General features: G+C 42.9%; 1 protein-coding gene across 6 annotated transcripts in view; it reads right to left on the minus strand.

Annotated features, from left to right (window-relative positions):
- LOC131245030 (E4 SUMO-protein ligase PIAL2-like) overlaps positions 1-13,914 on the minus strand; it is a 61,607-nt gene that overhangs the window by 13,787 nt on the left and 33,906 nt on the right. For 4 of the 6 annotated variants that reach the window (XM_058244195.1, XM_058244194.1, XM_058244199.1 and 1 more), the window contains one exon: positions 13,568-13,639. The exons of the other annotated variants lie outside the window; for them this stretch is intronic. In XM_058244195.1, the coding sequence (XP_058100178.1) occupies positions 13,568-13,639 (72 nt within the window). The remainder of the gene's footprint in view (positions 1-13,567; positions 13,640-13,914) is intronic. 6 annotated transcript variants of the gene reach the window in all.

Consider the following 13,914-nt stretch of genomic DNA (forward strand, 5'->3'; position numbering starts at 1 on the left):
GATTTTGGAAAGGTGGAAGCATAAACTTTTAAAATCCAAATCTTAACTCTTAGATCCATCCCCATGTATATGTTATCAGGTTTCTAAAAAGATCTAAAATGGATGGTTGATATCATACCTCCAATTGTCCTATCTCCAATGAAAGGACAAGCACATAATCTTCTTCTTACCACACTATAAGAGAAGAGATCAAGAACCATCCACAAGGTGGACCACACTTATTATGATGTTAAGGGGAGAGGATCTCTCTTCTTTTTCTCTCCTCCTCTCCCTGATTGGACATCCAAATGAGGAGGGAACATTGACTCCAATAGTTATCAACTTTGGGATATGATCTTACGTGGGAGGAGATGAGGGTTTCCCAATATGAGTGCAATATGGAAACAATATGGTACTACGAACCCTATGGACTTCAATACGCCCTACAACATAAAAAATCCATATTCCTGACTATTTGGACCCAAATCTTTCCACTCTTAGTGGCATCCACTCTTTAGCCCAAAGTCCCATGTTACCACGAGGTGAACCACAAAAACATCTAACCATTTAATTTCCATCAAACATGATTAAAACACTTTAATGTTTAAATAAAAAAGATTCAACGTCCAAAATCAGAAATGATTCCCGTTGAAAACGTTTTGAGATGCTGGCCAGCTATTTATAGCTTGATAGAGTATCTAATAGGCAAAATCTAACCACAAAATAGGTACCAGGTAACCAGTGGATCTCATATTGGAGCACATCAGGTTTCAACCAAATCTTAATGCATGGACACAATCACACCCAATGTTCCAGATATTGCTGATATCATCAATAATATCAGCGATATTTCGGTATCATTGGTTTATCGATACAGATCAGTAATTTAAACAATACAATGTATGGTGTGAAATTAATAATAACGCGATATTGCATGATACATGACATATCACAAAATATCGGTGTTCTCTTCTATATAAATTCCTCGCATCAACGATAATATTGATATTATCAATATCGAGAGCTTGTATGTAAAAACCCAGAAAATCAAGTGGAAAATCAGAGAAAATAAAATAATTAGATTTTTTTTTTCTCGAGGATCTCTTCTTGGGGTGATTTCAACAACTCCTTTTGGATTTCTAGTAATGAAATCTTGGATTTAAGGGAGAAATTGCAAGTTGAGGATGGAAATGGGCCGGAACTCCAAAGTGAATAAAAGATTATGAAAATGCTATTTCTCTGAATATTTGAGCATGCTAATAGAAATCCATGTCTATGCATGACTTTCATGCATTGACACGGATCTGAGGGGAAGATATCAAAATTTGAGTGGTGGATGTGCACTCTCCATTAATCAAATTTTGCATGCATGCATGGATGGATGGATGCGAACAATGTATGTATGTATGGATGCATGCATGCATAGATGGATATATATGTATGTATGGATATATCCTTGTTGTCTCTTGTTAGAAAAACTTATAAATGTTGTTCCTATCTAGATCATTGTTTTCTATTGTTTTATAGGTAGTGTAAGAAGTGGGGAAAAGGTGGAGCAAGGGATGCAGGTGGCAACACGGACAACCACTTAATGGATTTGGTTCCAGGTGTAACTACTGTGGAGTGTGAACAAACTTGTGGCTTGCCAAAGTGTTCCAAAGGAGGTGAAAGCGCATAGAAGGAACCTGTTGCAATTGGGTAAGGCACAACGGGAGGCACAAGACAGGGAGACTAGAGATGGGCTATCGTGTCCTGTACAAGGTCTAGAGACTATCAATGAGGACTTAGGTCATGATTATGATGTCATTCTTATCCTGATGTTTGTGCCACGGAGCATGAGATGATGGAGTATAGACATGATTACTGTGACTCTATGCAAACAAGCTAGGACAGCAGCAGAGGTAATGGCTTGAGGAGAAATGTGAGGTTGGTGAGAGCAACAAGGGGGCGAGGGCAGTGGTTGACGGGTTGGGGTAGGGATTGGAAATTCAGGGGAGGCTAGACTACATCGCAGTCAGAGCACTTGGGTGCAGGATCCACCCATTGAGGGCGCCAAACAGAGGAGATTAAAAGACATTGAATAATGGAGTGAGAGAGAGGACTGAGAAATGGTTTATATCGAGGAATGTGCCAGCTAATGCAGTTGTGAGCTCACATTTCAAGCATAGAATCAAAGAAGTGCAACATATGGCATGGGTGTGAACCCTCCAACAACCAAAGTGATTCTGGAGTGTTACCTTGATCAGCTGATGCAGCAAACATAATTTCGGTGAAGCCGAATTGGAAAGATTACGGTGTTATAGACTTAAAGTGACGTGTAGTTGGGCTCATCAGATTATCAATTATTAACTTCACAGTGAGGTTGACAATATTTATCAAGTCCATTGATGTGTCCAACAAAATTAAGGATGCACCCTACATATATTAACTAGTTAAGGATGTGATACAAGAGGCAGTGCTTGTGATAAATAGTGAGAAATGATGGTAGTACTTTTGTGAAGGTGGGGAAGAAATTGATAAACAAGTATAATTTGTACTAGACATCGTCCATGACTCACTGCATATACCTGATGTTACGGTCGATAAGGGCAAGGCCATTAGTGAGCACTTTTGAAGATGCGATGAGAGTGACAAACATCATATATAATCACTCTTGATATTGCCCATGATGCATGAGGGGTGTAGAGGGGGCATTGATCGGCCTGAGATGGCACGGTTTGCCACTTACTTTATTGCACTAGAGAGCATGCTCAGGCACAAGGGCAGATTTAGAAATTTGTTCCGCTCCCTCCAATACAATGAACGGAATTAGAAACATACTTAAGAGTGTGCAAAGGGTTGAGGAGATAGTGATGAGCAATTGCAATTTGGTATAGAGTGGCTGATGTGGCTGCCATCCTTGCGCCGATGTATAAAGTGTCAAGGGTGGTAGACATGGCCATTGATGGGGCCGATTAATGAATTAATGTAGCTCATGAAACAGGCTATACACATTGCATCACCTTGTTCGCATGAATGGGTTCTTAGAATCATAAACCAACAATGGTACAAGACCCTTGAGTGATCATAAACCCACTTTGTTCCGTTGGTAAGTTTTTACCATGCTGTTCTTTGTTTTAAGATATTATATTTGTTTATGTAGCTCATTAAATTTTGTTTCGGTTTCATCATATAGAGCTTCGATCATTTGGAAGGCAGTTGCAGCGACAGAGCAGTTGGTTTGAAGGGGCATTGCCTTCTCCCTCGGTAATAGGGCCTGCATTCGGTTTTGGGTGGACGTTTGGTGTGGTAATTCGGCGTTGCAAGATCTATTCCCCAGAGTTGCCAATCTCACTCCCGGTCACTTTATTTTAATTGCGGACTGGTTTTTTGGCTGCAATGGGCAGGTTTTTTGGACCCCTCATCGTCAGAATATATTGAAAGATGAGATTGTCAAGTTCACCGGGCATTTGGAGCTTCTTAAGGATATATTCCCCTCTCAAGAGACAGATTCAGGTTGGCACATTCTTCCGGCAAATTGTCTGTCCAGTCATTCTTCTGGTTAATTTATTCGTTGCACCATCCTACAGCTCTGGTGCATGCTTATCATCCTTGGTTCTATGGTGCCCCTCCTCGTGTGGTGGCTTTTGTTTGGCTTGTGGGCTAGAAGAAGATTCTTTCATTGGACAATCTTCAGAGGAGAATGCTTGTTCACAATATTTCTCTCTTATGTATGACAAATGCAGAGTCGATTGATCATCTCTTCCTCCATTGCCCATTCGCCTAGCAAGCTTGGGAGCACTTTTTATGTTTTTTTAGTTCTGATTGGGTGATGCTTGAGTCAATCGTTGATCTCATGAGGGCTTGGCACGGGAGTGGTGTGGGTAAGGTTGGAAAAGCGAGGCAGCTTACCTTTATGGCCATGTTATGGGCTATTTGCGGTACTAGGAATGGTCTTTGTTTCCGAAATGAGAAAGTGGGTGTCGATGAGGTCATTTCGAAAGTTAAAGCTTTCCTTTCGAGTCGGGCTATCAATGTTAAGGCCATCTTGGCAGTTATGTCGTCTTCTTAGTTTGGTTGTCTAGTGCTTGGTCTGTATTCTTTTCTTGCTTTTGTAAGTCTTCTAATAATTTTTTTGTCATCTCTCTCTCTCTCTTAAAAAAAAAAAAAAACTCACAATTCCTAAACTTAAAGTACCACTCTAGGCATCATCTTTGAGAAGATAATCACTTAAAGATGTTTGTTCTTATGCCTGTTCTTAACTTTTACACAAAACTATGCCCCAATTCGAAGGGAAAAGCAGAATTTGAAAATCAAGTAATGATACATTTACTATCTTATAGTAATAGCATCTGTGTACCATATCAAATAGTTTGTAGTTGATTACTATGTAGTTTACTAGTAATTAATAGCTATTGCAGTTTAGAGATGCTAGAGGCCTAATTCTTGTTTGATATTGCAAAGGCATCAAGGGAGAAGATGATACCTTGTGAGAGCACTAATAATAGTACGAACTTAGAAATAGTGCACCTATGTTACTGCATTAAACTAAAGAAGATTGTGTGATCAATTGGCAGGCGAGTGGTGGTCCTTGTACGGTCTTGGCACTGGTTTTATTCGACAATGCATGGTTTATGTCTGTATAAAAGGGAAAGATGTTATGGATATTTTATTTCGAGTCTGTAAACATGTGTCTTTTAATGTCTCCTGAAGTTTCACTGAAAAATTCTACCTTTTCCCAATGTTTCCCTCAGACAGGGATATTTTACCTGAAATATGCGATATTATCAATGATATCGACACATGTTTTCACATCTCAAGTCATCGGTACATGTAATGATGCTGATACTTTGAACATTGATCACACCCCCATATCAACAACATTATGAGCATAAAAAAGGTGTCAAAGCCGTTAAACTAAGCCTAAAAGTCACTCCATAACCTCAGCTTTTTTTTTTTTTAAAAAAGAAAGTAACGAGAGAATATATTAAAACGAGAAGGAAAAACAGAACAAAGGACAACTGCTGAGGTAGCAGGAGCCGACTTTACAAGCCAAGAAAAAGAAGACTACAGTCCTTAAGAGAAGAAACATTGGCTGCCCACTCAATAATCAAAGATTTAGCCCTTGAACCCACGACAAGCGAGGACGATTGAGAGTTGTTGAAGCATCTGTCGTTCCTTTCTTTCCAAATCGCCCACTAGATGACCAGGATTGCCATCTTCCATAGCTTGGATTTAGCCTTGCCCAACCTAAAACCATGCCAATAGGCCAGAAGAGAAGAAGCAGAAGCAGGGACGCACCCGCTGACATGAAATCGAGAGAAAAACTCCTGGTGAATCTGAGTAGCAAAGGGGTAGTGGACAAAGAGATGATCCACTGTTTCGTCGTTGGCCATGCAGCACAGACAGATGTTAATCAGTTGCATCCCTTTCTTCTTAAGATTGTCTATAGTGAGGATCCGATTTTTAGCCGCCAACCAACCGAAACAAAGGAGCTTGGGAGGGACGGGGTATTTCCAAATAAAAGGGCAGCCAACCAAAGAGCGGGGGGGAGGGGGAGCGAGAGCTTCATAAAGAGACTTAATTGTGAAACAGGAAGATTTGTCTCTAAGCCATAGAAGTTTGTCTTGTTCAGATTGGATTGGTGAAACTGTGGATAAAAGATCTAGCAAGGCAGCATAATCAGCAATCTCCCAGTCATGAAGGCTTCTGAAACGTCTAATGTCCCACACTATTCCGGAAGAGGATTGGTAAAATAAGTCGTCAATGACGCTATCCTTATTAGCGGCAATGCAATGAATAGAGGGGAAGCGGTCCTTAAGCTTACTGTCCCCCAGCCAGAGATCATCCCAGAACCGAATAGCCGTCCCATTCCCCAGGTGGTAGGCTGAATTTTGAACGACGTAGGATTTAGAACGCAATATTCCTTTCCAGATACGAGAGGCTCTATAGGAGGTGGAATCCTTGGTCCACCATCCACCGTGAGAAGATCCGTATTTCCCTTTGATGATAGAATTCCATAAGGCTGCCTACTCAGAACCCAGTCTCCAAGTCCACTTACCCAAAAGGGCCTTATTCATGGCCTTCAAAATTTTGACACTAGCCCCTCCATCGTGGAAATGCCTACAGACATCTTGCCAGTCCAGTAGGTGGAACTTATGCTGATTGTTTTTACCGCACCATAAGAAATCTCTTCTCAGCCTGTCGATGCGGGACAGGACAGCAGGGGGGCAGATGAGGAGAGACATGAAATAGGTGGGGATGTTGGATAAAGCGGCTTTGATTAGAGAGAGCCTCCCTCCCATAGATAAATATCTGCATTTCCATGTGGCCAGCGTTTTCTGAAATTTGTTGACTACCTTATCCCACATCGAAGTCGGCAGGGCCCCGACAGCGAGCGGCAAACCAACAAACTGCGTTGGAAAGGAGGCGGGCGAGTAGCCGAAAGTAGTAGCGTATTGATGAAGATCAGAGTCTGGCACATTGACCCCAAAGATCTTGGATTTAGCCATATTGATACGAAGACCCGAGACTGCCTCGAAGCATCTAAGAGTCGTGAGCAGGTTATAGATTGCATCGGGGTCAGCTTCAATCATAATAAGCGTGTCATCTGCGAATTGAATATGGGAGATTGGAGACGATAAGCTCGGCATCGAAATGCCCCTGAATAGCTGACGATTTTGGCCCGCTTGCAACAGCTGAGAGAGAGCTTCTGCGACGAGGAGAAACAGCAGCGGAGAGAGGGGGTCGCCTTGACGAAGACCCCTAGAGCTAGGGAAGAAACCTTTAGGAGTGCCATTAATAAGAACTGAGGAGTGCAACGATTCAATGCAGGCCTTTATCCACATTCTCCATTTCTTACCAAAGCCCATTCGGAGTAATAAGTAATGTAGAAAGCTCCACTCTACATGATCGTAAGCCTTCTCGATGTCGAGTTTACAGAAGACAGATTTTGTTCCAGAAGAATGACAGGAGTGAAGAACTTCGTTAGCTATGAGGGCCCCGACGATGATCTGTCTTCCCCTTATAAATGCATTTTGATACTTGGAGACCAAATTACCTATGACTGAGGAGAGTCTGATAGATAGGATCTTCGCCAGAATTTTGTAGGGTTCGCCAATCAAGCTGATGGGTCTGAATTGGGAGAAAGAGGTAGCCCCCGGAGTTTTAGGGATGAGGGCTATGAAGGAAGCTCCTAACCCCTTAGACAGCTTACCTCTGACATGGAATTCGAACAAGAAATTCATAACATCAGATTTAACAGTGTCCTAGAACTGCTGAAAGAAAGACATGGGGAAATCATCAGGCCCGGGAGATTTGCCGCCTTCCATAGCAGCAAGCGCCGATTTAGCCTCTTCTTTCGAGAACGGCAGTTCAAGAGAGAGGGCTTCCGAGTCACTGAGAGAGAAAAAAGGGGTCCCATCCATGAGTGGTCTAGACCAGCCTTCAGAAGAAAGGAGAGAGGAGAAATAATCAATCGCATGCTTTGAAATTTCTTGTCGATCATCAGTCAATCTGTCATCCACCATAATACTATGAATGGCCTTCGCCCGGGCTTTCATGGAAGCAATTCTGTGAAAGAATCTGGTATTCTTATCTCCTTCAGATATCCACTTCGCACGCGATTTGATCTTCCACGAGACTTCATCCTCGAGGGCTCGGGAAGATAGGGATTGGATAATCTAGATGCGCTTAGATAAAAAATCTGATGAGAGAGAGTCACCCTCGACCCCGGCATCTAACCGTTGCAACTCAGCGAAAAGCCTTTCTGATTCAATTTCTTTATTTCTTAGAACTTTAGTCTTCCAGACTTTTAGCTTCTCCTTGAGCAGCCTCAACTTAGAAAGCAGGCAATGACCAGCAAAACCAGTAACTTGAAACGAGTCCCACCATTCCGCTATCATCTGTTTGAAACCGGTGATGTTGATCCAAGCAGAATTGAATTTGAAAGGCTTAAGGCCCCAATCAGTATCGAGGACTGAAAGGAGAATGGGGCAGTGATCAGAAGTCGATCTGGGCAGAGCCGATTGAGAGACGGAGGGAAATTCCTCTATCCAATCCAAAGAGAGAAGGAATCTGTCCAGCCTGGACTGAATCTGCGACTTTCTACCGTTCGACCAGGTGAATCTAGCACCCCCCAGAGGGAGGTCAACGAGCTCCTGCTCCTGAATCCAATCAGAAAACGCTTGCATGGTCGGGGTGGAACGCCTCTTCTTAGAGTGTTCATTGACAAAGCAAATGACATTAAAGTCACCCACATAGCAGCAGGGGCCTGAAAAGGACTGTCTAACGCCAGTCAGTTCATCCCAGAAGATAGACCTTAACGAGTCATCATTAGGACCATAAACAGAGACAATAATACAATTGAAAGACGAGGACTTATCTCGAAGAGTAACCGCTTTGAAGAAGGAACCAGTGAAAGAGGCCTCTAAGTCTCACTTGGAGGACTTCCGGGCAATGAGGATGCCACCCGAAGACCCCTTTGCGTCTAAGGAAACGAACTGAGCATCCGTGGGACCCGAAAGGGTAGCCAGAAGGGCTGACGAGAAAGACGGGACTTTAGTTTCCTGAAGACAGATGACGTCCGGCTTTTTCTCCTAATAGAGCGTTTAATCAGGCTCTGTTTCTACTTAGAGCCCACTCCCCTAACATTCCGGGAGAGGATAATCATTGGGCAACCGATCTGCCCCGAGTACCCTTACGCCCTCGACGAGCTGTGGATGTGGCAGACAAGGCTGGAGAGGATTGGAGACGGAGAAGTTCTCTGCTGCTAACAGATTGGGAGACCTACTTGACCAGGAGCTTCCCCGGGGGTAAGGGCCTGCCTCTATTCTCAATTAATTGGAAGAGACCTGTGTAATCTTTGGGACGATTCCCAAAGGAAAGACCCAACACACGGCCCACACATCCCACCGCATCTCGAATCCATTTTTTGTCGTGGATTTCTTTGTAAATTTCCTCCTTGCTCTTTCTGACCATACGAGGGGATGAGATGTCTTCCTGTTGCTGATAAGGGATCTCTGAGCACATCTGGAGAGGTTCCGCGGCTATCACATCCCGCATTGAGTCGTCCTGGAATAAGGTGATGGGCCCCAAGTCCGCCCAGTCTCTGCCGTTAGAGTGCATAATATTCGGGGTAGAGGTAGAGGGTGAGGTGTCAATGGAGTCGGACAACGCCTCATCAGAGAGGACCCCCTGGATGAGACGTCAAGTTGGATAGAACGGGTAGGGGTGAGGGAAGAGAGCTGGGGGTGGCCATCTGGAATATGTATATCGGTTTGGATCGGGTGCGGGATAAGGATGGGGCTGGGGTTAGAGGGGACAAGATCGGGTAATATGACAAAACCCTGATTATGCGAAGAGAAGCGGATACGGGTTGCTGACGGATCTGCATTGACAGACCCGATGTTGATAAGGGATGTAAGGGTAAGAGCTAACGTGAGCACTTCCACGTGGCGAAGGCTGGAGCCGTCGATCAGACTTTTGGGAGACGCATGCGGAGATGACGTGCCCGGAGCAGAAACGTCAACTGTAATACTTGAGTTTGATGTGTACGGGCGGCCACGTGTCTGAATAAAAGCGGCGCGGGTCGAGGAAAAATCGGTCGTCATTAATTCAAGCTGATTTTCTCGGTCGCGTGTCGCGTTGTTGGAGATAGGACGAAAATTTCTGTCTGCGTCTGTAGATATAGCAGGTGATCGAGACTTCGGAGGCAAAGGGGACGAGCCACGTGTACTTTGATTAGGCTTGACGCCACCCGGATTAGCGTCTACTGCAGTTGAGGTAGAGGTCGTCAGAACCGGTGGTCCGCGCGAGGATGGGACCGGTGATCCTTCTTCTCTATGGTGCTCCCGCACGAGCACGGGCTCGGGCTCGGGCTCGGCCGAAGCCCGAGCATTCCAGACATCGCCCCATCTCGGATGAATCATACCGGGGATTTCCTTCTGAACAGGAAGAGAAATCACTCTGTTATCAACACGAACGCGGATATGAGACGGGAGAGAGGAGCCTTTTTCTCTTCTCACTCTTGCCCGGATAACACCCACTTCGACTCCTAGCTGAGTTTTAGAGTCGATTTCGAGGAGGAAGCCTAGCGAAGACGCGGCTTTTATGAGAAATTTGTCATACCAGCACTCCATTGGGACATCCCATATGAGAATCCATATATTCTCTTTGCCAAAGACCGAAAATTCCTCCCACGGGATGATCTGCTTTACCGAGCCAGAAGCGAAGTTGCCCGGCCATGGTTAGCATATCTGGGTTCAGGCCTGGACAAACTCGCACCCACAGGGCGTTATAGCCCAATGGTTTGATATCGGAGTTACTGTAGTGAAAACCAGTGCAGTCTCTAATCCATGATCTCACTGCTGGAATAGACGCTCCTTCTGTTAGGATGACAACCAACTTAGCCAAATCTACACGATTCTTCTCAAATATAGTTTGATCAACGGGGACGGAAAAGTCAGGTCGCTCTTCTTTAATACTCAAGACGGCAGGGCCGTTCGAAGAGGCCGGGGGGGACTTCTGTCGGGGATGGGTCATGGGATCTAGCATAGGTGGGAGAGTCGGGTTTAGACCAGACTGTCCGGCAAGGGCGTCTTTAAAAGAAAGTCCGATGGAGAGTTGTCTAAGAGGCAGACTTTGCGGTGCTGGCCGATTGGGCGGCAGTTTGGATAGAGAGTTGGAGGGACAATTTTGGCGATAAGAGGGAGGCAGGGTTTCCAGGCCAAACCGAGCCCTCTGAACTAACAATTTTTTTTTTCCATCATAGCTAACGCCGTGAAGCATGTCAACCGCCTTGGCAAGTTCATCTTCACTGCTCATGCGGACAAGAGTGAATCTGCGATAAGCCACTGAAACTCTATCCCTAGGCATTACAACATCCATTACAGCACCAACTCGCCCAAAGATCTTTTCTAAGTTTAAGGGGTACCAGCCATGGGGATATCCTTTAACGAATAAGGTGGGGTAGAAAGGTTTTTTGATCCGGTTGTCACCCACCAACTTACGGTTGCGACGGGAAGGGGGCACCACGTTCCAATCTCACTCATCTCTAACAGGGGGCCTAGGGAGGATCCATCTGATAACCGGAAGATTTAGAACTGTCGAAGCTCCTGGTCTTGGTGGAGAAATCGGCGAGGGTTGGAGAAGATCATTGATGATCATCGGAGAAGATCATCATTTTTGCTAAGTTTATAAAAAAACGAAGGCCTAAAATAAATGCAAATAAATGCATTTATTTTATTTGCATAAAATAAAATAACCTCAGCTTGAAGGAGGTTATTGAAGTAGGTACAAGATCAAATTAACCATACAAAGGATGACAGGCCTCTTGGTAGGTAATTTGATGTGATCCATCAAATGCTGATGAGATTTGCACTCTCTCTCTCTCTTTCTCTCTCTCTGTGAGATGATGAAAAATTTACTATAAGCGGCTGTAGCCAGAAAAAACAACAGAAAACTATACAAAGGCCGGGAGAGGCTTACAACTCAGCCCAGCTTTCTGGGAACCGAGCGACACCCTTTGAGGCCACAACCCATTCTTTTACAAGCATTTTCACGATCAGAAAAACCTCCTTAACCCGCCCCACCCGGTTCCTGAAACATCTATTATTCCTTTCCTTCCATAGGAACTAAAGACTGGCCAACAACAAAAGCCGCCTAATTTTTCTACCCGCGCTCGTGTGCATTCCTTCATGCCACAAAAGGAAGAACTGCGCAATGGAGTTTGGTGAGACCCACTGAACTCCAAACAGATTGAAAAGCTTTTGCCACAGCTGCGTCGCAAACTCACAGTGAATGAATAGATGATCCACTGACTCCCAAACTTTTGTCGTCAGTTCTCTTCACATTGGATGACCATAAACTAACTCTGGATATCCCAAACCTAAAGGAATGGTTAACGAATTTATCGTACTCAAGAACCTTGGCATCATAACTTTCCTTGAGCCATCATGGCCGTTGTGACCAATATTTTAAATATTGACAATATCAGCCGATATATCCCAAGATATATCTTGTATCCCACCTGTGCGATACAAAACGCACAAGTAGTGCCGATATATCCCACATGTTCGATCCAGTGAGCATTTTCAATTTCCAATCCTCTCTCTTCTTCTTCTTCTTCTTCTTTCTTTCTTTCTTTCTTTCTTTCTTTCTTTTTTTTTTTTTTTTTTTTCTGAAATTATGTTAAATCAGTGTCAAGTGGTTACAAATCCATTGGTTCTTCATGTTTTGCATGAAAAATCATGGAGTTAGAGATTTGATTTCAATATCCACTGGTTATTCATGTTCTCCATTTTTTAAAAAATTGTCCTTTAACCAATTGTCAATTGAGACTAATTTCGAAGTATTTAGGAGTATTTGATGAAATGATCATCACATACACTCTAATTTCAAAATTTGAGTGTAGGCGGTCCAATTTGGGGAAATTTTCCCCAATTTCTCTCAAATTGCTTGCAATGTTGCACTCCAAACATGAAATCATGTATGAGGGTTGATCTACTGATTCGTTAAATCCTTGTCAATTTTTGGAAAATAAAAATAATTTTTAATTAAAAATTAATAAAATATTATTATTATTATTATTATTATTATTATTATTTTGAAATTTCCCTTCAACCAGCTATCAATTTACACCAATTTCTAAGTATTTAGGAGTGTTTGATGAAATCATCATCGCATACATTCTAAATGTTATGCATTCCATTTGAACACAGTTGCATTAGTTCTATCATACAACTCACAGCTTAGGACACTATACAAAAGAAACCTGCACTTCTTTTTTGAGATGTTATGATTTAAAAGTATGTATTAAGGTCTTTTTTAACAATCCCTGAAGTTTCATTGAAAAATTCAACAATTTTCTTAATATTTCCCCATGTTTCCCAAAAAGTGCGATAAATTACCCGATATATCCCGTTCAATAACTGATATGTATCTGTATCCCAAGGGTGCGATATGTAATGCGGTACCGATATTTCGAACACTGGTTGTGACCACTCCATTCTTTCCCAAAGGGCCTACTAGAGAGACTCCAGAATATAACCCCACTAAGCATATATACATCCAATGCTCCACATACAATTGATAAAAATACATCACTAATGATTTCATTCCATTCATTAAGCAGCACTAATGACCTAGCTCCAATAAACAAAAATCAAATTGTGTTGCCATGGCACACACATCAAACACTATGTATTCCATACATTGGATGTTTATTTGTATGGAATTAACTGAGAGATGCTCGTTTAGAGGAATCTAACTAGTTACTAGCCCCCTTCATCAGTTAAAGACATGTCATTAGAAAGGTGAAGGGGCAGACAAGAGGAGATGAGCCGAGTGTCAACTAAAAAAAATGGCAGGAGCTGGCATTTCCACCCCAGAAACAAGCATGCAACATGGGACAGACTCAATGGTGAAACTGGCCATATGTAAGACATGTTCAATGAATGCAAGTAGCTTTCTTTGCAAATTTATCACTGCTGATCTTATCAGGGACTTAATTATTCATCCCCGATGGATTTGTCTAATGAAGGAATCAGAGCAATCAAATCTGCACCAAAAATTGCTAAATGAAACCGAATAAACTTCAAGAGATGCTTACAATTCTTTCTTTTGCAGCGACTGGCAGAGCCTTGTGGATAAGGAAATCGACCACCAAAATTTCATATCCAGGCTATACAAAACAAAGGCAAAATTTAGTTAATTGTTTCTAGTGTTTATCATGAACTTATACTCGAAGAAACCTGTGAGAAAATATATACTTGAAGAAATACATGATAGGCAACTGAGTAGAATACATTAGTAAAGCCAGTGATAAATGTTGAGACAAAGCCGAGAAGAACAATCAGTAACTTATGTTATATTTAACATAAATAATAATAAAAAGAACACAACCCCACCAACACCCCCACCCCCCCCCCCCCACCCACACACACAAACCTAACCTTT

Source organism: Magnolia sinica, chromosome 5, assembly GCF_029962835.1.
Source record: "Magnolia sinica isolate HGM2019 chromosome 5, MsV1, whole genome shotgun sequence".
NCBI lineage: Eukaryota > Viridiplantae > Streptophyta > Magnoliopsida > Magnoliales > Magnoliaceae > Magnolia > Magnolia sinica.